The sequence below is a fragment of the Podarcis melisellensis genome (genome assembly GCF_964234715.1).
Source record: "Podarcis melisellensis genome assembly, chromosome: 4".
Classification (NCBI taxonomy): Eukaryota; Metazoa; Chordata; class Lepidosauria; order Squamata; family Lacertidae; genus Podarcis; species Podarcis melisellensis.
In genome coordinates this window covers 41,619,231-41,642,823 of record NC_138531.1, presented here as the reverse complement: position 1 = coordinate 41,642,823, position 23,593 = coordinate 41,619,231, and the positions used below count along the sequence as shown (strand labels likewise).

Genomic DNA, 23,593 nt, shown 5'->3' with positions numbered 1-23,593 from the left:
TGCTCATAATAAATCAAATATGCCAAACCTAGGCCCATGTTGGATTTATATGCCCACCTACATTTTTTATTGTACTGAAATTACATAGTGGGCCACAGGGGCCTCCTGCCCCTAGTGCCTGCTGCATCACACAGTAGAGCCCTGTCTGAGGGCTCCGTCCAAGTTCAAAACTAAGAGTTGTAGAAAGGGGACTTGAGGAAAGAAGGTCTTTCCGTTTCAATCCTAAGTAACTGCACACCCTTTAAAAAGCTTAAAAAACATCACTGAAAAGGTTATATTAATATAACTGAAAAGGTTATATTAGGATCTGGAAATACTCCATGAAATACATTTCTGAAAAACAACTTCCACTGAACTCAATCTTCCATCCATATTTCCCCATAATCACCCCACTCTATACCCTGAACCACAAAGACCAGACTTATAGGATACTAGTACATAGGGCACACAGATTGCTGACATTCTCTGGTAGGCGAGCAGAGAAATTATTCCTCAGGCGTCAAAGATCAATTGCCTCAAACCGCTGGAGAAGGAAAATCTCCCTCATTTATTTCTACTATCTCAAGCTGTGATTCCTAGTTAAATCCCAGCCTTATTATCAACTTGTCAAGTACAAAGGATCGGGTGACCCCCATCTTCGAGAGGAGCTTGGAAACTTTGCCAATACTGCTAAACTTTGAGAACTATACAGATAATGTTGTAAACCCTTAACAAGGTAAATGAAACTAAAATAAGTGTTTGTGTTATATATGTATATCAAGCATATCTTCTAAGTCTAAGTATGAATTCTCATTCTGTGAGCAAAACTATAACAGCTGTCAAATGTGTGTACACAGCAGCCTGTGTGTAAGATGTGTCTTTCTCAAGTGTGTCCCTATATTCCTCGCACATAACATTCTTTGGATTTTATTACAGGAGCCAACGTTTTTAGTTGTCAAGCTCCATCTAGTGGCCAAAGAGTATAATGCAGATGACTACACCACACAAGATATTCCTTGCCAGCATATAGCAACACTCTAATGGCCATTCCTTATTTGCATTCGTTTTTTAGGAGCAGCAAAAGGTATTTGGCGTTTTGACAGTGTTCTACTGCTATGGAACTAACGCTTCCTGATCCAGAAAAGGATTGGGGCCCCTTGCTTGTAACAGTTATTTAAAACAGAGAACTTCTCATACTAACACAGAAAAACAGACTAGATTGCCTTCTTATATGTTGAAACATTTCCTCTTTAGCTATTAAAACTTGAGGACTGAAAAGTGTTAACTTAAAAATAAAGCATCTGTGGATGAGCTTGCCTAGCTACATATTTCAGAGTCACAAGGTGACAAAATTAAACAATAAGCATCCTGTTTGGCACTGACCATGGCTGTTGCTGGAAATGTATTGCCTTTCTCTCCCCCCCCCCTTTAAAAATGTAGCTAGGATTATCAAAGTGTAAGAATATTGGTGGCTGCATGCCAGCTGTAAAACACCCTCATCATTTCTGATAAGGTATAGTATAAAATAGTATTTGATTTTAACTTCCCTGAAACCAACCAGAAAACTTGAGCCAGGCTGAAAAATGTAAAACAAAAACGAATCAGCTTTGGGTTAATATTCTATACACAGTTTTAGCCAAACTTCAAATTATGTTTAAGTCCTCCAAATTTAACCAGATTCTGGAGCAGGCTTATCTGCTCCTAATGCTGGTATGCATAAGGAAGCAATGAGCAAGCCTCAAGCATTTATTTGAACTTTCTCTGGAAGATCCCATAGTCAAATAAACCCAGATTTTCTCTGATTCACTTCAGCCTCTAGCATGATTGTGTAGGATATGTATAAAAGCCTTGGACTGCTCCCGATCTCACCCAAGGGACAAAGTAGCATCTTAAACAGGCTTATTCTTTCAAATTTCGCTGTCATACTTCATTGTGATTACTTTTCATCTGCCATACCTGTGTAAAATATTTCCCATCAGGTTTCAAGACTTTCATTGAAAGGTCCAGAATCATCCGCAGAAACTCCCACGTAGAATCTAAATTTGAAAAATACTAATTGTTTAATTAGCAATTCACAAGGAAATATTCATAACTGTGGTAAGCTATAGCAAAAGGTATCATTCTTAACGTTAAGATAATCTTTTTGTTCAGGGTTATAGGATGCCTTGTAAACACGTGGCAATTACAATGGAAAGGGCATATCATCTGTGTGCAGAAGTGTGTCATAATGGCCAACATGCCCACACACTTGACATGCATACACCATCTAAGCCACTCCTGGATCAATGCATGCCTTCTTCTCCCCAACCATCCCCTTATCTCACCCAGACAGAAGTTACTCAACTGCAATCAAAGTTTTTAAATGAAAGAGTTTTCATTGTAAACAAGGTTCGCATTCAAAAGGTCAGAGAGACATTAACCTTCTTCTGGAGATGTGGAGATTGGAACAGCTGTCAAATCGTTAATTACATAATCAAACATCCTTTCTTCTTTGGCATACCTCTTCAGGACTGGAATACAATCTTCTATTAGAACCTAAAAAATAACAATAGTAGAATTTGAGCAACTTTTCATATGCAGGGTTCCTCAGTTAGATCACTACTACCTTTTTAGCACTCCCAGATTACTCATCCATTGTTTCTGTCATTTCGACGGTACCAACATTGAAGAAGTCGGTAACTAGTACAGATAGTTTTTGTTTTTAATGCCCTTAGCGTGTGGCCAAAATGTATAGCGAAGCCTGTCAGTGCCTGGTGGTTCACATATAACACATCATGTTTGCACAGAAGCCTACATGCAAAAAAGGCAAATGCCCATAACCTCAACATCACAAGACTCAGATGAACAGATTGCACAGATGCATTGGGCTCTATTTCGGTATGCTCCCATGTTAAGTGCACAATCATCTGACAGAGGAAGGATGATCTCAGCCTCATTGTGAATGTTATTCACCATCTACACAGGATTCTTTAACTCATTTTACTTTCACAACAGTGCCATAAGAAGCTGTCTTATACAGTCAGACAACTGCTTGACCTAGATCAGTACAGGTGAAACTCGGAAAATTAGAATATCGTGGAAAAGTTCATTTATTTCAGTAATTCAACTTAAAAAGTGAAACTAATATATGAGATAGACTCATGACATGCAAAGCGAGATACGTCAAGCCTTTATTTGTTATAATTGTGATGGTCATAGCGTACAGCTGATGAAAACCCCAAATTAACACTTAAAAAATTAGAATATTAAATGAAACCAGCAAAACAAGGATTGCAAATAGAGCAATATTGGACCTCTGAGAAGTAGAAGCATGCATATGTACTCAGTACTTGGTTTGGGCCCTTATTGCATCAATTACTGCCTCAATGTGGTGTGGCGTGGATGCTATCAGCCTGTGGCACTGCTGAGGTGTTATGGAAGAGCAGGATGCTTCAGTAGCAGCCTCCAGCTCTTCTGCATTGCTCGTTCTCATGTCTCTCATCTTTCTCTTGGCAATGCCCCGTAGATTCTCTATGGGGTTCAGGTCAGGCGAGTTTGCTGGCCAATCAAGCACAGTAATCCCATGGGCATTGAACCAGGTTTTGGTACTTTTGGCAGTGTGGGCAGGTGCCAAAGTCCTGCTGGAAAATGAAGTCAGCATCCCCATAAAGCTTGTCTGCGGAAGGAAGCATGAAGTGCTCCAAAATCTCCTGGTGGACGGTTGCGTTGACCCTGGACTTAATGAAGCACAGTGGACCAACACCAGCTGATGACATGGCTCCCCAAATTAACACATACTGTGGAAACTTCACACTGGACTTCAAGCATCTGGCATTGTGTGCCTCCCCATTCTTCCTCCAGACTCTGGGTCCTTGGTTTCCAAATGAGATGCAAAAGCTGTTCTCATCAGAAAAGAGATTTGGGTGGTTCTATAGGATTTCAGAGGAGCATTTCCCAACTTCTACGTGGTGATGCCAGCAGGGATGAACCGGGGACCTTTGGTTACTACTGTGCTGTGGTCCACTCTCAGATTTGGCTGAGAGACCATGATGAGCCCTAAGGCTACCCAGAGAACCCATATTTGATTACTACTACTCCCTATCCCCAAAAGAATGTGACAAAAGGCATTCATTCATTCCTTTCTGTACAAAACAAAGACATCACAAAATAAAGAAAACTGAAAATAAGGTAATAAGGATCAACATGCAGTTTCAGTTTTACGGTGCTAGAATATTTCCTTTTATAAATTGAATTTAAACCATTTATTTATTTTTTCTATAACATTATTCTAATTAGGAAGTCTAGCATACCTCAAATGCCTAGTTCTTGAGTTTATAAATGTACTGTATAGCCTGTTTATGCAGAATACATTATGACTCTATTTCACAGTCCTGCTGTAGATGCAACAATGGATATTATAATTTCAGTGCATGCGGCCTCTTCCAAAACATGTATACATTTTAGTGACTGAAAGCAAAAAGAAAATCAACTGCTGCTAGTTTATCGTTTGTTCATTATGTCTTAGAATTGTATATAGCTATACACAATACACAGTATTGCATCAGAAAGTACTCCCAAACATGTATTTTCATTGATGAAGGTAACATGTTTCATTTTGCATGTTTAAAACAATTAGTTACCTGATAGCATTCTCCTTTCAGATTGTCCAAGACATCTCCACATGTTTTGCGCATATATTTTCGACACCCGTCAATCACCATTTGGTCAATGTATCTGATGCTAGTTAAGAATCCACCAACTCATTTTGTTGCAGTTATTAAAATAAGTTATTTAGTTTTGCTTCGGAATAGCAAGGTTTAGATTCCATAATCAATAGACAATTGTTTCAGGCAACTCTTAAATACATGTTATTGACAACTGTTTTAAACATTCCTTTATAGGTAGCTAATTATCTGACACATAGTCCTAATTTTAAAATATACTTAGCATTGCTCACAAAGTTTAAATTTGCTGCATAATCCTAAATGGCCAACATTTAAGTATCTTGGTCAAACGATCTATTAAATTCATGATGGCAACAAGGTGCCTCTATCAGAATTAGGGCAATCTGAGCCAGATTTACGGTGCCCGACACGCAATGCAGAACTTAAGATGGTTCTGAGAGGTTCTTGCATTAATCGTCTGATCTATTTTGATCTTTCAGAACAGAATGCACAGGGAGAAATCATGACAAAACATTTTCAAAATGAACCATCACCCACTTATTAAAAGGATATCTCTACCATGGTGACCATCTTTGGTTTCAATTTGACTATTTCATACAGTATTCCCCCATCACCACCTCCAAGAATGAGGACTTCTTTGTCCGTGTAGTCTTCCTTCCCGCTGCCCATTATAGCTTGCGTATATGCCAGGTCACTCTCTGCCAGATCTTGAAAAGCACAGGGATTAAGAGATATATGTGAGCATGTTGTAACAAAATTCTTTTGTCTGTGCTAAATAAGAACATAAAGTTAGACCTGCTTGCATTTACATTTCAGAAATCCACACTGACTTTATTATTTTAAAGTAAATCATTCAGACTAATTAAAGGGGGGGGGACTAGAAATGTTATTACAGATTTAGAAAAATAAAACTTGCGGTTTTACATTTCCATCTAAAGTTATTCACTAAAGTACAAGAGGAATGTCAAATATCTATTAATGGCTGTGTCACTGTTATTCCCTGATGTATAGGAACATAATTTGTTTATATACATCACTGGTGGGGAAACTGTGGGGTACATGCAACCCCCCCAGTCCTCTCCCCATGTGCCTTCCTTGTGTGTGGCCTTCTCCTGACCCCCTGTAACTCATTCTCCCCTCAGTCCATCAAACAGCTGAATGGTGGGTTCAGAGGAGCCTGATCACTTCCTACTGGGGTGAAGAGGGGTCTGTTCTTCTTTAGCTCAGCAAGGAAAGGCCCTGAAAGCAAGGCTCACTGTACTTTCAAAAGATGTGTGTCTGTGTGTTCGAGCCCCACATTGGGCAAAATAATTCCTGCATTGCAGGTGGTTGGACTGGATCACCCTCATGCTCCCCTTCCAATTCTTCATTAATTGACTAAATCAGGAAGACAGCCTCCTGTCTCTCCAAACTCGAATACTGGGACACCCATTTCAAGCCTGCTTGTGTGTCTGCCATCAGGAAGTACCTGATTCAATGGACCACATTCCCTTAGATTGCCCTTTACACAGCAGACCTCACCAACTGATGCTGAGCAAAATGTTGGACCTCTGGCCCACAACTCCAAGAAGAAGCCAAAGAAAGTTTCTCCTGGCAGATCGGGACAAAGATATTGCTGCTTTAGTAGCTTCCTTTTGAGCCACAATTTTACCCGAAAGGGTTTTCCCAACAAACTTTCCTTTTAGGAAATAGACAGGGCGTAGCAGAATATCCAAATGCACACGACTATAGTGTGACTTTACAATCCTTGATAGTTTCACTGTTATCTTTTTAATTATTCCAGTTACTTGAAATGTTTTATACCGTGATGCCAATATTTGATTGATTGATTGATTGATTGATTGATATTGGGACACTACTGTTTGGCATAATCCACCTATTTTCCTACTACAAACTGCATTAGAAATTCTGAAAGGGAAACAAAGCAATATGAAATTCTTTCAAACCCACAAACATAAATGGTTAATACTAATTCAGTTCAAATACTTGGAAACAGTGAAATCAGATAATTCATGCCTTCGTTTGTGGTTAGGTTTGTCACTGGATTGATCAATGACACACCTAGAGACAGCAGCAGACTGCAAGGAAGCCGTCAGCACTAGCCAGTGTGATAATGTTATGCTCCAAAATTTCAACATTCCCGGGAGAAGAGTCCATACCATAGTATGATTCATTCCATTAACATAATCTTTTAATATAGATAGTGTAATTAGTTTTGATAACAAGGGGAGCCTAAATACAATAATCAACAGAATCTTATCTGCTATTTTCCCCCAGTGGGTTGAATGATACAATGCTAGCAGGAATGGAAGAAACTAGCTTCATCAGCACTGTATAAAACTTCCAGCCAAATTTATTTCATGTTGCCCCCAAAGATTCCTTTTTACAATTACTGATGGGGTAATATAAAAAAAATAATAGATATGATCTCAGCTGAAAAACACTTTGACCACAGGTCAATATATCAGAAAGAGAGAAATTCTGATAATAGAAATCCCAGAAGCTCTGTGGGAAACCGACACAATTTAGAGCCCGCAAAGTTAAACGCTGCCATCCAGAAGTTCAAGAAAACCTTCTGCAATTACTGCCTGTCCAGGGCTGAGGGAGAAAAAAATAGGGTGGCTGGGTTTTAAGCACATGGTTTTAAGCAACATGGGTTGACTTTGGACTGACAGGTCACAAGTTGTGCAGGTCAACTCTATAGCAGTTGGCTCTGTATTATATAAAAACAGCAATACTCACTAACATCCCCACTGAGGATAAGAATATTTCCAAACTGTTTTGAGTGTAAGATTTTAATATTCTGGTAAGCTGACTCTTCATCATAAACAACTTCATCAATGTCATATTCCACCAATCGTCCATCTGCTGTGGGCCAATATTTATCAATAGCATCTCCTCTCACAATGGCTGGCAATCTGAGAACGAAAAGACAAAAGAAGAGAACATTCACAATTTCAGGTTTGTGCAAGTTAGCAAAAGCTATATTATAGTCAAGACATTTCTAAAACGTTACCTTCCTAGAGGTACTCGAACACTGCAACCTAGTGTTCCAAGCAAAGAATTTCCATTGTAAAAATTTTAATGTTAGTACTTTTGAGACAATTGCTATTCCCTGATTTGCAGCCCCAAAAAATGTATTCCATTACTGGAACGGAACAAGAGATAAGCAGCACACAAAAGGTTTTTGAAAATGTGGTTATTTTTAGCATTCACTGGTACAACATTCCAGGCAGACTCTCATGTCGACTTATCTATGAGTATTTTTAAAATGTCCATTCTGATACCACGACAGCAACAACTGAATTCCTAGGCTGGAATGTTTACATGGAAGCTGCTGTTATATACCGTATTTTTCGCACCATAGGACGCACTTTTTGCCCTCCAAGAATGAAGGGGAAATGTGTGTGCGTCCTATGGTGCGAATGCAGGCTTTGCTGAAGCTGGAGAGCGAGAGGGGTCGGTGCGCACCGACCCCTCTCACTCTCCAGGCTTCAGGAGAGCCCCACCGCCAGCCCCACAAGCTCGGGGGACAGCGGGAAGGCGGAACGCCACCATCCCGCTGTCCCCCGACTTGGTTAGAAGGGTGGCGGGGGGAGAAGCCTGCTCCTCCCTGTCGCCAGCCCCGCAAACTCGGGGGACAGCGGGAGAGGCGTAGCGCGCCCGTCCCGCTGTCCCCCGACTTGGCTAGAAGGCTGGCGGGGGGGGAAGAAGCCTGCTCCTCCCCGTCGCCAGCCCCGCAAACTCGGGAGACAGCGGGAGAGGCGCAGCGCGCCCTCCCGCTGTCTCCCGACATGGTTTGGAGGCTGGCGGAGGGCTTCCTCCTCCCTCAGCCCCGCAAGCTCCCAGAGCGATGCCAAAGCTGCGCGCAGCTTCGGCATGGCTCTGGGTCCCGTTCTGGGGGAGGGGGAAGCTCGGGCTTCCCCCGCCCCAGCCCCGCGTCTCCAGCCGGGAGACGGTTGCGGGGGGCTGCTTTAGCCCCGCGCGTGCTCTCCCGGCTGGAGAGGTGACGCGCGCCTATGGCAGGAGCCTCCATAGGCGCGCGTCACCTCTCCAGCCGGGAGAGCACGCAGGGGGCTAAAGCAGCCCCCCGCGACCCTCTCCCGGCTGGAGAGGTGACGCGCGCATATGGCAGGAGCATCCATAGGCGCGCGTCACCTCTCCAGCCGGGAGAGCACGCACGGGGCTACAGCAGCCCCCCGCGACCCTCTCCCGGCTGGAGAGGTGACGCGCGCCTATGGCCGCTGCTCCCTGACCTGCTCTTTGGGGCTGGTGGTGGGCTTCCCCCGCCAGCCCCAAAGAGCAGGTCGAAAGGAACCTGAAGCCTGGAGAGCGAGAGGGGTCGGTGCGCACCGACCCCTCTCGCTCTCCAGGCTTCCAAGGTAGCCGCCTGAACGCACCTTAAACGGCACCTTGTTTTAGAGCGGGAAAACAAAAGGGGGAAAATTCTCCCACTCTCTGCGCAGCGCCTCCTGCCGCTTCGCTGAAGGGGCGCTGGGCAGAGAGCAGAAGAATTTTTTTCCCTTGTTCTCCCCCCTCTAAAACAAGGTGCGTCCTATTGTCCGGTGCGTCCTATGGTGCGAAAAATACGGTAACTTGGACATAGCTGTCAAATAGGTTGCCAAAGAACGGCAGATAACTGTGCTAGCTATTAATGCTTTTATATACTTTGTTAAATTAGCTTTCTAAAGGTAGAAATGACAGAGCATGTTAAAAGTTGTTTTGTTTGTGAACCACCCTTGGTATTTCTTCTTGAAATGCAAGAGGGTATACAAATTAGTTTAATTGATTAATTAATTTAACTATACCTTCACAACAGAAGAAAACATAAGGACAGGAAAATCTGTCATGCCTTTCAGTAATACCCAAGCCATGCCATCTAATTCAACAATTTAAGAGACACTAGAGGGCAGTACCAGACAGTATGCAAACTTCAGGAGACCAAAGGTTTTTTTAACTATAAAAACCAATTTGCTTTATAGACTATTAAAGCCAGATAAATATTTTAATATAGAGAGAGCAAACCCACCAAAATATCTCAAGCTTTATTCTTAATGCCCCTGTCCACTCCTACGCCACACATTATGTATTCATTTACTGGTGCAGTTATTTTACCCAACTAGCCATTGTCTGGTCAACTGGGATGCAAGAGACTGACAAAATGAGCTGACAAAAGGCAGATCACGTGTAGTGTGTAAAGCTTGTTCCAGGGGTACACTGCAACTGCCCACAGAGCAGGAATACTACTCTTGCTTTTCCCAGCATTACCCTGCTCTCCCCACAGCCAACTAAGTGGCCTTCACTTACATGGTACTCAGGCAAGGAACATCAACAGCACCTGGCTCAATGACAGCTTGGAATACTTTTACCTCAAAGTCTGGAGAGGAAGCAAAACAGTTGCCACCTCACAGAGAGCACACAAGGCTATGCTGATGCTCCCTACTTTTTCACATGGAAGTATAACCTGAGCAAGAAAAAGCTACAAAATGGTGGCATCCCATAAAAGCCAGAGAAGCAGAAGACTAAAATCACTGGTGTTCCAAGTAATAGTTTCGCTGTGCTCTAGTACAAACGTGAACTGTACTGAATGTGAAAGTGCTGGTGACGTTGACAACCAGATGTTCAGATTACTATCAGAGGAAAAAGGCTGCCTCTCTTACCCCTGTAACCTACTACACAGTATTAGTTCTGTTTTTCTAACGTAGTCAGCCTCCATGCCTTATCAATGCTTATTACTCTGTTCCTGTATGTAACAAAGTTATTTCCTTGTCCAATCCAGCATTAGGGAACTTGTGCCTTCCACATGTTGCTGGATTCCAACTCTTATTAGGCCCAGGCAGAATGGCGAAAGGTCAGTAATAAAGGAAGTTGCTGTCCAACAACATATGGAGGGTGTGACCATGGTTGCTGATCTCCTCAGAACTTCAGGAAACCTGACAAACCCATTTACTTTAGTTCCCATCAGCTTGTTCTGCAAACAGCCAGATATTATAAATACAGTGGTACCTCAGGTTAATAACTTAATTCGTTCTGGAGGTCGGTTCTTAATCTGAAACTATTCTTAACCTAAGGTACCACTTTAGCTAATGGGGCCTCCCGCTGGCGCCGGAGCACGATTTCTGTTCTCATCCTGGGGCAAAGTTCTTAACCCGAGGTACTATTTCTGGGTTAGCGGAGTCTGTAACCTGAAGCGTCTGTAACCCGAGGTACCACTGTACCAGTCTTTGGTCTAGCTTTTCACTGGAAAAGAATGAAGGAATGCATATGGGTGGGTTGTTTCTAGATCCCCCCACTAATCCGTAGGTATGGAAAGGAATGTCAAATAAGGTGCCTTAGGCCCCTTCAAGTTCAGCTCTCTGCTTTAGTTTTCCCCCAATCCCATATATTTCTGTATGGAATAAAAACCACAATAACATGGCAGGCGCCCCCCCCCCCCGCAAAGACTACAACTTAACACCATCCAATTATGCCCCCCAATTTCAGTTTATTTCATTTCTATCCTACCTTTCTAGTGCCTATGCACTATTCAGGGCATCTAACTATACTTGACAATCACAGTATTATATAAAACAACTTATTCAGTAGGAAGTTGCCTTAGAGGCAGATCATTGATTCATCTAGTGCAGTACTGTCTACTGACTGGCTGTGCCTCTCCATGGTTTCAAGTACTTAGCAATGCAAGAAGCTGCCAAGATAAAATAAAATGTCTCTACCAACTAGCAAAAGGCAGCCAGAGATGAACCATCCATTTTTCATAGGTTTACTTTGGTGCAGCCACACTATGTCATCATGGAACTCCACTGAGTAATCTACAGCAAATGAAAACTTTACTACGTTAAGGAAATGTAAGGGTAAAATGAATGAACTTGAATAAAATGTTTTGTAAGTCTCACCACTATGTGTTTAAATTCCATATTCATTTACCAGACATGTCAGTACATCAACAAAGACTTCGCTGGGCAATCTGACCATACAATCTCAAAATTCCTCACCGTTTTACTCTTTTGATGTTTCTATGACACAGTTCTTTCATTCTTTCTTCTATCTTGTTTAGAAGCTGTGATTAAAAAAAAGTCTGGTTAAAAAACAATAGGATCCAACTAAAAGAACAAGATTCCTAAAAATATGATACACAGCCAACTTTTCTCTCTCACCTCCAAAGCCCATGGTAGCAAAGCCTTAGGATTTTGTCTATTTTCCCTTCTCATTTTTGTTCAAATTAATTTTGCTTTCAGTGAGTTTAGCACTGCATACAAGCCAGTGAGCTTAGTTTCTAAACAAACCATATCCAAAACATGAATTATATATAACCTCCTTTTTATCATTTCATTAAATTTGCTGTTAAGTAGTATTCAGGGTTTAGAGGTAAAAACAGAAAGATCTGCAACGCCTTATATACAAACAGAAACAGAGAGAGAGAGAATTAAAACCATTGTGAAAATAAAAATGGTTTTGTCTTCCACTGAAATGTCATCAAGGTCAGTGCCCGGCGATCTGTTAAGGAATGCAGTTAATGGGTTAATTCTCCCCACAATGTACCTACAGGCATTTCTGCTTTACTGTTATGTCTGAAGCAAACTAGAGGCTTGCCCCGTACTTTCCCACTGAGTTTAATGGCTGCAAGAATTAAAACCTAGCATTTATGAAATTAAAAATAAGCTCTGTAAAAAAAAATGTGTCTACGATTCAAGCACTACCATATATATATGGTACTATACATACCTGCTCTACATCTCCTCCACTCAAATTGTTGCAACTCTGTACATCGACCAACACCAAGCCATGAGGATAAATTCTCAGATTGGCAAAACTAGACAGTAAAAACAAGAAAAGTGTCAGATGAAAGCAGTCCCCCAGTCCCTACATTCTAAGCACCAATTTCTTCAACAAGAACTGCAGGAAGAGAACTTCCAGCACCTCAGCTGCCTACCTGCTGCCAACTCTCCCCTCATTTATATTCTAATCAACTGTCCTGTGAGCTTCTGTTGAAAGAAGACCATCAGAATATTTACATTGCTTCCTTCCAACTGTGAATACTTGGTAAGTTCTTGTGGTTAAGAGAAATTCTCCATTATAAACAAGCTTGATTGTTTTAAAATGATCTAAGATGACTAGAAATTTAGTGTTTTGTTTTCATACAACAAGGAGGATTTCTAAAATATTATCAAATATTATCTGTTCCATGCAAGTTTGAAGAAATGGCTTTAATGCATTCTTCATTAAAGGGGCATGGGGCAATGCAATCTTTAAGAGGTAGACATTTAGCTCCATGAATAAGCAGCGGTATCTAATGCCACCAAAATTCTACTGGGAAGCTAAGCATGCTGCCCAATATCCATGGAAAATTGAGAGCCAGTTGGAAAAGTTGTCTTATTCTTGGTCTTTTCGACTTTAGGAACCTGTTTCAGCTGAAGAATAAGGGGGGGAAATGCTTAAAAACCATAAATGATGGAACGGGGGTGATGGAATCAGCTGGCTGGATGTGATCAGTGGAAAGATGTGGTCAATGCAGCCTGGGAATTTATTTATTTTTAAAAACCTGCTAAATAGCTGGCAGATGGGCAAAGGGTGCTAGCTGAAGGAGAAGGCAATGAGCACAAAGGAGGTAAAGAGGAGACTGGAAAAGGGACAGTTTTATCTCTTGTGCCTCTTCCCATCTTGTCTTTTTCTCCATCCCTCCCCTTCTCTTTCCACCAGAAACAAGGCAAAGAAGGCCAAGGGAGAGGAACAGAGATATAAAATGGACAAAGAAAATTATCTCATTTTCTAGACTAGTCATTTTCTGATTCACACAGAAAGTATTTTTAAATGTCCCCAAGGGCAGAAGGAAGATCTGCACATAGAAATCAATGAAGAAACCCAAGACTTTAATGCAGCTGTAACTTGAGCTGGAAAAGGCTACAGATGAAATAAAAATGTAAGAGGGAGAAGGAAGTTACAATGTGAAAGCGAGGGAGAAAATGGGAGGCAACAGGAAAAAAGGAACATCATAAGGCTGCAACAGGAAAAAAGGAACATCATAAGGCTGGGCAAGAGTGCTGAAGAAGAGCTGGGAAGAGTGCTGGAGAAGGGGACAACGAAATAAGTTTCTAACTTCCCTGAGGAAATCAGAAATGGAGTTCACCAAGATGCCTTTTCACTTTTGTGAGGGCCCCTGGGTGCCAGCCCTCAACTACAGAGGCCGAGCTAACACCTTCAAATGGAGCCCACTCAGCCAGGAGTTCTGGTAACACATTGCCACAGTGTGTATGTGTGTTAACCGTTTTTAATTCTGGATTTTCAATTGTTGTAATATGCCCTGGGAACTGCTGGCGTAGGATAATAAATTTAAGCATCATGCTTGTTTTAGTATTTCTAGTATTCATTGTTTAACTTGTCAAACTTAAGTTTAATCACACTGCTTAGGAGCGCTTCTGATCCTAGCCTTGATTCTTGAGCCCAAGGTATCGCTGTGGCTAGCAGTGCCTTTGCCCAGCTGAAGCTAGCACATCATCTATACCCATATTTGCCTTAGTTACACCATGCTGTAATGGGCAGTATGAAAGCCTCATATGAAGACTGTCCAAAACAATTGCTTTGGAATGCAAAGGCATGTGACTCCTTTACTGAAACAACTGCACTGGCTTCCATTTTGTTCCCACGCCCAATTTAAAGAGCCAGTGATTTGAAGGACCACCAACTCCAGTATTAGCCCACCCGTCTCCTAATATCTTCTTCATCAGACGCGCTCCTGTGTATCTGATGTCTCCATGAGCCTGTTTAGCCCTGGGAGAGAGCCTTTTCAGTAGCTGCACCCAGGCTGTGGAACTGACTTGTGGTAGAAGCTCATCTTGCATTAATGGCCTTCTGTCAAATGTCTAAAGCCTTGCAGTTTAAGAAGGATTTTGGGATACAAAAGCTTTCAAAGGCCTTTACCAATTTGTATTTTACCTTGCCACAGTTAACTGTTTCATCATTGCTTAAGAAGATCTACTTGTTTTAATGGCTGCCTTTTATCCTTTTGTGTTCTGCTGCTTTTAGCAATTTTCACTTAGTTTTTACCTTATTGCAGCTAGCTGTCTTGAGCTTTTTAAAGGAAAAGCAGGGCATAAAAAATTTAAATAAACAAATAAAAATAACCTGTATTTGATTACACAAATTTCTGTTAACAGATTTCACCACTTACAAAAATTAAAACGACGACTAGCATACACACTGGCCAGTTCAGTAATATGGTTCCTTTACTGCACAAACTCAATAAACAATTTCACTTGCCCAATTGTTTTTAAAATGTACTATTAACATTCCAACAATTACTAGAAGTCAAGCATCTCAAAGATTCCTGTATTCCAGAAATACTTGTTCTTTTCCCATTCATTGGCATTTTCAAATAAACTGGAATAAAAAAAAGGTTTTTTTAAAAAAAAATCATACCACCACACGCAGCGCTTTGAATGGCAAATGTAATTAACATTCTGCTTGGGAAAGAAAGTGAATGGCTGTTTTGCCTATATTTATGTTGACAACATGATTAATGAAAGCTTTACAATAGAGCCTTCTACAATTCTGCCTTTTGTTAGAGTGACCCATGAATTAAATGGACCTGGGAGAGATGACAAATATTACTTTTGCTGGCTTAACTTCATGCAAAGTGGCTTTAATCTAGATACAGAGGAATTGTTTTAGCAGAGACAACAAGGAAGCATGACTTAATCCCCAAGCAACTTCAATTCATTTAGCAGCTGCAGCTTTCCCAATGGGGATTAATACATGGTCTTTGTTAAAGGAAAAAATTGTCGTCAGCAGCATTCACAGGAGTTTAAAATTGCAGAGAATGTATGTTAAAAACCTTTGTGGGTATACCATTATTCAGCAGCACTGCTTGACTCTACGGTGTACATTAATGTACATTAATGTGTGGTTTCCAATTCTGACTGACATCTACATTCTGTCTAGTCACAGTTCACAGTGTAATGTATTATTACTATTACCAGTAATTTTCTCAATCCAATTTACCACTTCTGCACTTATTTCCACTCACAAAACCACTTTCCATTATTCCCCTTTCATGTGCACATCATCCACACTCCTCAAAAAGAGACAACCAGCTGACCTTGAACTCAACAGCAACTGCTACAATGGCAAGAGTACCACTGATAAGTGTGACAGCATGAAAATTAGGAGAGACCTTGATCCATCCATTCCTTGCCCTGAAATCATTCAGTAAAACCATTTCATGAGCAGAGGAAGGAGTAGAGTGAAGCCTGGTTTTCCTACAAACAAACCACAACTTTCCAGGCCCACAAAAGATAGGAATCTCTCTCTCTCCCCCCCCCCCCCCGTAGGCACCAAGCATCCTTCTTTGGGGAGGGAATTCCATAATGTCAGTGTCACATTGGAGAAGGTATTTTCCCTACGTCGCCTCCCACCTTCTCTCTCATAGCTGGGTGTATTCAGAAAGGGGCTTCAGTAGAGGTTTCTAATATCCAGGCATGTTAAGCAGGTGGTACTTAAGGTTCCTGGGTTCTAAGCCATGTACAGCTTGCAAAGTAAAAAAATCAGTACCCTGCATTGGTTTCAGAGCAGCTCTTCCAAAATTGATAGACTGCTCCAGCTAAATTTTGGACTTGGTGCAATTCCCAAGCAGTGTTCAAGGTGCACATACAACTTGTTATAGTAGTCTAAATGGAACTTTCCCTATCATGGAACACTGTATTTAAATTACTCCCAGTCCAGGAGAAATCACAGCTGACCTGACTGCTCCACTCCCACTGGTTGTTTAAAAGGGGGGGAAATCCACACTAAATGTTAATGGAACACCTAGCAGACTGGCTCCTCCAGTAAAAATCCAAGCTGACCTTTAATATCTTCTGAGGATACCATGCTGTTCCACAACCAGCAGATTGTCACTCAGTGAAAATGTAGAATAGTGGGTGCTCAATGGCAGCACCCAAACTCCACTAGGTAATTCATGGTGCAGGGACAATAGTAGCTTTAAAACACCTCTTAAAAATTCATACATTTGTCCAAACTTTCCTAGACTCTGACTCTTAATTTTTAATTTTGTTTGATACACTGTTCAGTTTTCTTTGTGATATTTATTTGTGTTGAGTTTTCAGCTTGTTTTTTGGATTTTTTATTGAAACTTGTTGCCTGTGCTTTTATTGTTTTTATGCAAACCACTTAAGAGATTTTATTATATCAAGTGGTATATTTTAGATAAATAAGTAGATGAACGAATGTTATACTGTATTTATAGCCTAGTTTGGTACTTAAACCATGCCAGCTGTTGTATAGTCACAGAAATCTTTGCAATGTGGGATAGGAAGGAGGGGTTTTTTTACATTTTACATTGCTGTTAGTAGTTAAATCCAATAGTTCACAGCACTTAAGTTTCACCTGGTTTCCACAAATGCACTAGTTGTTTCCAGCATTACTTTATTATTACAACAGAGATGCAGGTTCTCATTTTATCTTGCATTAAAGTCCACTCTCCAATGGAGTGCTGCAATCAGGCATATACGTTTTTTTAATGCCAGCACATCAGAAGGCAGTTAAGAAAAGCATATGTGACGTTACGCATAGAATTAGTTTTTAGAAGTTTGGGTATTGTTACCCAAGCACCTGTAGAAGCAGTAGGAAAGAAGTAGATCACAAAGCTTAACTGTTACTGAGTGTAGTAACAGCAATTGCACAAGGGCTTGTGGAACATCTGCTGCAAGTTCAAGGTACCTTTCAGATTCAGCTATTGCCCCATGCTAAATATGGGGCTCCTGCTAACAGAATGGCTGTTTCATGGACCAAATCTTACAACTCTATCTATCACCAAATACTTATATACCATCCAAATAAGAAAGGCTCTCTGAGCAGTTTACAAGCAAAAAAAAATTAAACTGCAAGCTACTAAAAATAAGGCATCATATAAAGGTAAAGGTAGAGATGCCCCTGACCATTAGGTCAAGTCGCGGACGACTCTGGGGTTGTGGCGCTCATCTCGCTCTATAGGCCAAGGGAGCCGGCGCTTTGTCCGCAGACAGCCTCCGGGTCATGTGGCCAGCATGACTAAGCCGCTTCTGGCGAAACCGGAGCAGCGAACGGAAACGCCGGTTTAGACTACAGCACCACCCGCGTCCCAAGACATCAAATACAGAGTCTAAAACAAAACCAGCAGCAAAATAGAGAGGATAACCAGCAGAGGATAACACAACCGAGAAGTCTCAGAAAGGTCTGTAAATATTACAGAATGCCTGACAATGAATTTTTACACGTGTGAGATTTCCATTTTGAATACTAAACAGTATACAACCACTCCAGTTTTAAATACAGGCCCTTCCACAGTAGCTATTATGCAGGGCAGCTCTATTTTCTTAGAATTATAATGCTAAAATGGTACAAACCAACTCAGCCATTCACAGAACACCACGCTTCAGGGTGATGTCTCATATTGTTGCCAGGTCAGATAACTGCAGCATTCGAGGGCAGAAAAATACCCATTGTTTTCAGTCAGCCATACATGTGCAATGTTGTCTAAGAATGCGGTACTAGGCTTGTTTTGTAACAAACAATAAAGCCTTGTGGTTTTGTAGGGTTATGTATTCATTTTGTAACTGGGAAATACATTTCCATTACATTTTAGTTACTGTGGGCATTTGAAATTAACTCGTTGAAACCCTTGCAAAAAAAAAAAAAAGTGTTAAAGCTCTTAATTAAATGCCCCTTTTATTTCACTTCTTTGAAGGTGGACACATCTTGACAATACCATTTACCTGGTTGTTAAACAGTAATGCTAACACCCTCCACAAATTATGGGTCTATATTGCACTCACCTGCCATTTTTACTGACGTAGGTTGCTAAGTACCCATGATCTTCCCAGTTATGAATAGTTTCTGTCATTCCCTGCTCTTGGAAGATGGGCTGTAGACCTTTAAAAACGGCACTACAATCAGCTAGACAATGAAAGAAAAGACACCATGGGTCAATAAAAGCACTTCGATTTTTAACATGTATTCTTTTGATACTTGTAGAACTCTCATTGCGAGCATAAAATTAGATTCCCAAGATGCTAGTACTGTATCTTCTGCCAGACATTTCCCCATCTGCTTTAGCATGTTTGTCAGCATCTTCTCTCAGAAGGATAAAAACAAAGTATAAAGTGAATGTCTAAAATTATACTTCTTACTTAAGAGTAGCAAATTAACAAACTATGTGGCTGCATCTAGCTGTAAATGAAATAAAAATTCATTCCAAAATTGTGTAAACTCTGATAAAGGAGCTTCCTGCTGGCTCCCGGTCTATATATAGCTACTAGATAGAAAACAAAAGGTCTTTCCTGTGCTTTTATTCATAAATATATTTATAAAATGCTTCTCATGTTGGGGTTGTGGGGAGAGACTTGCTGCCAAGGACAATTGTTTTAGTACATGCAGTTGCACAAATGTGAGAAACAGGTCAGTTCATTCATTTTAAAGAGAAAGAAAAACGAATACAAGGTTTTTAAAAATACAAAGTTTAAATCTTCACTTCCTTTTTCTATAATGATTCTTAGGTTCTCCTTTGGTTTTTGCAAGCTGAATAACACATATCAATTATAATATACACATGTAAAATGTTTGCAGCCCACTGCATTACACAGGTTTGTACACCGGGGATGAATATGGCAAATATTTATCTGGGAAAACAAAGCATGTTTCCAGAGTTCTATAATAAAAAGCAGCCCTAAGAGAGTGAGGACCGGATTCAACTAACCCACAGCGATAGCGGAAGCCAATGCAAGGGCTCACACTAGCCCACAGCTTCCAAACCGCTCTGGAGTGTTGGAAAAAACCCCAGAACATGTCAATGGGAGAGGGGGGGATCTGGCAAGCATAAATGCTTGGACTGACAGAATGATCATAAGAGCACAACATGAATTTCTTCCCCATATTCTCTGTACTGAAAGCAAGTTTGTTGAAAACAACTCTATTTCTAGTATAACATTTTTGCACTTCTGCAGCTATGCTCCTAACATCCCACTTGACTTCAATTTGTGTAGTGGGGGAAAAGCATTCCTGTTTTTTATTTCTGCATCACAGGTAACCATGGTTAGTATATTTTTTCTTTCTATATAAAATAGGTCCTATCTGGCAGAAATGTTGCAAGGAGCATTTGTCTATAGGCTTCATCCTTTTGTTGACTAATCCATACATGGCAATACAGTCGTACCTTAGTTCTCGAACGGAATCCGTTCTGGAAGTCCATTCGACTTCCGAAAACATTAGAAAACCAAGGCACAGCTTCCGATTGGCTGCAAGAGCTTTCTGCACTCAATCGGAAGCTGAAGAAGCCGCGTTGGACGTTCAGGTTCCAAAGAACATTCGCACTCACTCCCGGGTTTGTGGCATTCGGGAGCCAAAAGGTTCAAGTCACAAGGCGTTCAAGAACCAAGGCACGACTGTAATGGTAATACAGAACATGTAAGAAAGAATAAAAGAACATAGAAGAAACCTTTTTCTTATTATACTTGTATATGAATTGTAACCTGGGGAGCTAATGAATAAAAAGTACAATGTTATAGGTAAATATTAACTCTTGCTCAGATGAATATCAGACCATTACATTTGCAAAGCCAAATGAGTTTCTATGTTTTCAACGACCTGAATCACAAATTGATCTGCATGAAAGGCTGGCTTTTGTTAGGAACGTTCAGGAAGCTCAGCCAGGCATCCTTGTTTGTCCAAGTGGGATTCAAAGAACAAGAAACTGACAGATGGTCATTTTGACATGTTTCAGGTTTCATTTTTCACCTTTTTTTATAGAAGCTGAACTTCTAGCGGAGTTGGGTGTGCCTGGCAATAATCCTAATCCTTTAGAAATTGCATTTTGCTGCTCGTTAATTTTGAAAGGAGAGATGAGGATACTTCCAGGTCACGCTTCTTTCCCAGCACCAGTCTGTACCCCCCTCTGGGGCTGTTGCCTATTTGGAATATACCATTGATATGTCTTCTTGCATACTTTAATGTACAGGTGTGTGCATTTGTGTAGAAACGTCTGGCCTTTGTGTGGCTAGAATATAGCCTATGGTCGAAACAGAAGAGTCACATTAATTGTTTTGCCCGTTTTTGCCTCTGGCATCATCCAACACTGGCAGGCAATTGTCAAGAAAGGAAAGCAACCTTTCAGCTGAAAAAGGACTAAAGACGTAATTTTAAGACAGCTTGGTACAAGTTATGCCATATACAGTGGTACCCCAGGTCAAGTACTTAATTCGTTCCGGAGGTCCGTACTTAACCTGAAGCACCACTTTAGCTAATGGGGTCACCTGCTGCTGCCGCGCCACCGGAGCACGGTTTCTGTTCTCATCCTGAAGCAAAATTCTTAACCTGAACCACTATTTCTGGGTTAGAGGAGTCTGTAACCTGAAGCGTATGTAACCCAAGGTACCACTGTATAGAAAACCAGCCCAAAATGGTTCCTTCCACCAAGTATTGACTTTCATCAGCCTGTATGTGGATGAGATGACTTCCTAGGGAAGTTTCAGGAATAAAAAATACTCCCCTGTTTTTCACTTTAACCTCAGAAGTCAAATTTCAAGAGCTCATATCCCATATAACTTTTTAATAGAGGCAACTCCACATGCCCTCGCGCATATGCGCAGTGCAGGTATCCTGGAAGTGGATCCCAGAAATGGGGAACACCCTGGAGAGGAGTCCTGACATTTCTTAGTTTAAAATAAATGGTATCAGTCAGCCAGCCTAAATTTCATAAGGCTTTGCTGATGTACCTCTTTCCTTAGAGCACAAGATGAACTGCTGAGATTAGACAGGAAGGGGCTGCCTCCAACAAGAAGGGGCTTGTACTTGGTGAATCAGAAAAACTTTCAGGGGGAGAAATGCTTACTGAACAGCTTAATTGATTAGGGTTGTTGTGAGAATGAACCGTAAGTTCTATGACAGAACAGCAGGATAAGAATGGGGAGGAGAAAAGAGCCAGCGTGGTTATATTGTGGCTAGAGTGTCGGACTTAGCATGGGAAGACAAGGTTTACCGTAATTTCCCACTGAGCCATAAAAAGCAGGTAAGCTTTGTTTGGCCACCTTCTCTGTCAGCCTAATCTATCTCACAAGGTTTGAAAAGATAAAAGGGTGGGTGGAACACACACATACACACAACATGTATGCTTCCCCAAGCTCAGTGGAGTTAAGGGCAAGAGAAAAAATAAATTTCTGGTTTACGGTTACAATGGTATTTTGTTCTGAGAAATGAGTATCTCCTTCCTGCATTCAACAAGTTATCCGTTTCGCCTTGTTCTACCGTTTTCATCAACAGTGCAGAGCTGATAAGCAAGGAACAGACAGTCTGTCTCACTGTCTCTCATACATGCAAACAAACAAAAAATATCCGCTGGAGGAAGGCCTTAATTGGAATAAATATTAGGAATTTTGTAAGCTTATATATGCCCAAACTGAGGTTTTAAAAGATTTACTTTGGACCTGCTGTTGCTGTTCTAAAACTTTGACACCTACCACAGTGCCACCGTGTCTCTACCAGTACCGGTAATTCAAAACAAAACCTATTAACCTGGGAAAGCATTCTACAAGTGTTACCCTCTGGGCAAAATCTAGAGGTGCACAGGTAATTGCTAGGCAATATATTTGCCTCTGTGATATTATGCAAGAGGACATAGCAGAATGGGAGGGATAGGCAGGGAAGATGGGTGTGTGTTGCGTAACTAAGGATCATTCCCAAACTTGGGCAACAAGATCAGCATCCTAGCAGGCTCAGCCAACATAAACTGGCTTCTTCTGCCTGTATCAAGAGGAATGTTTCAGTGGCAATTAACATAAAACCACTATCTCAGAAAATATCGCCACAAACGTAATCGCTCCCTTTATGCCAAAACACAAGAAAGCATAGTAACCCTGTCATATTTTGTTTCTTTAATTGTAGAAATATTACCCCTATGGCGCAAGAGCAGGGATAAATCATTCTTCAAAGTATTTTGACTCTCACGGTGCAAACAAATTTCCTCAACATGTTAAGTGGTATGTTTTCTGGTTCTTGTACTGCACAAGCTCATTTTTGCCTTTAATTAAATCAGTAACATTTTTGAAAGCTTGCCATTTGCTACAAACCATTCAATTTCTCGCTGCTGGGCGTAACAACTTCAGAAGCCATCAATGAACCAATCAGAAATGCTTCAAATACGTTTTAAGGGATAACGCCATTGAGCTTCATTGTGAGCTAATTTCTAAACTGACATCAAGTAAGCCCACAACTTATGCGCATTTAACTTGTGTGCATTCAGCTTTATGTGTGTTTCCCCTCCCAAATTGGCCTGTTATATTTCAGCACTACTGAATATTTAATGTAGAGATTTCAGTTTTTCATCTCATGTAACTAAATGCAGTGAGGCATTTCACCCAAAGTCTGAGCAACATCAAAGTAAAACTATCTAATCAAGAGTAAACATATTTCTGAGGTAAACTTTTATCAGTGCCCTTTCGTATGAATACAATCCCAAATGAACCAATTATGTACCCTCCCCAGTGGTTTGTTTGAGAGCAGTTCCACAGAGACAATGCTTCTTTATCCCAGAACCTGACATCTATAGCACCTGGGAAGGAGTTGTTCAGTCTGCAATCTCCATCTTGGAACCAAATTAACAAGATGACTTCATGGCTACATCCTTCCTACCCCCACCCCCTGCTTTGTATAACATCTTATCTGATTTAGAGTTCTTAAATATTAGACAACTTGCCACATTTTTGTAGCTCCTAATAAAGGTAGCGCCCAACTCTTAATATGGGGTTATTTTTTTTTATTGACAAACATGGCTACCTTCGCTTTTCAAAATATTTTTCTGGGGCACTAACAAATTCCTTCAGGATTTCATATTGGTCATAGGCTGCATACTGAAAGTGCAAGTCCAAAGTTATTAAGAAATATCATTTATAAGTATTCATTTTATTTTAGTTTTATAACTATAGCTCATC

At 40.9% G+C, this 23,593-nt stretch overlaps 1 protein-coding gene across 2 annotated transcripts in view; it reads right to left on the bottom strand.

The window, feature by feature from the left end:
- Positions 1–23,593, bottom strand: part of SMS (spermine synthase) — a 43,967-nt gene that overhangs the window by 7,244 nt on the left and 13,130 nt on the right. For both annotated transcript variants that reach the window (XM_081909211.1, XM_081909212.1), the window contains exons 2-9: positions 18,449–18,569; positions 12,366–12,453; positions 11,636–11,700; positions 7,386–7,561; positions 5,196–5,350; positions 4,599–4,688; positions 2,400–2,514; positions 1,936–2,015 (exon numbers count right to left, since the gene is read on the bottom strand). In XM_081909211.1, the coding sequence (XP_081765337.1) occupies positions 1,936–2,015; positions 2,400–2,514; positions 4,599–4,688; positions 5,196–5,350; positions 7,386–7,561; positions 11,636–11,700; positions 12,366–12,453; positions 18,449–18,569 (890 nt within the window). The remainder of the gene's footprint in view (positions 1–1,935; positions 2,016–2,399; positions 2,515–4,598; positions 4,689–5,195; positions 5,351–7,385; positions 7,562–11,635; positions 11,701–12,365; positions 12,454–18,448; positions 18,570–23,593) is intronic.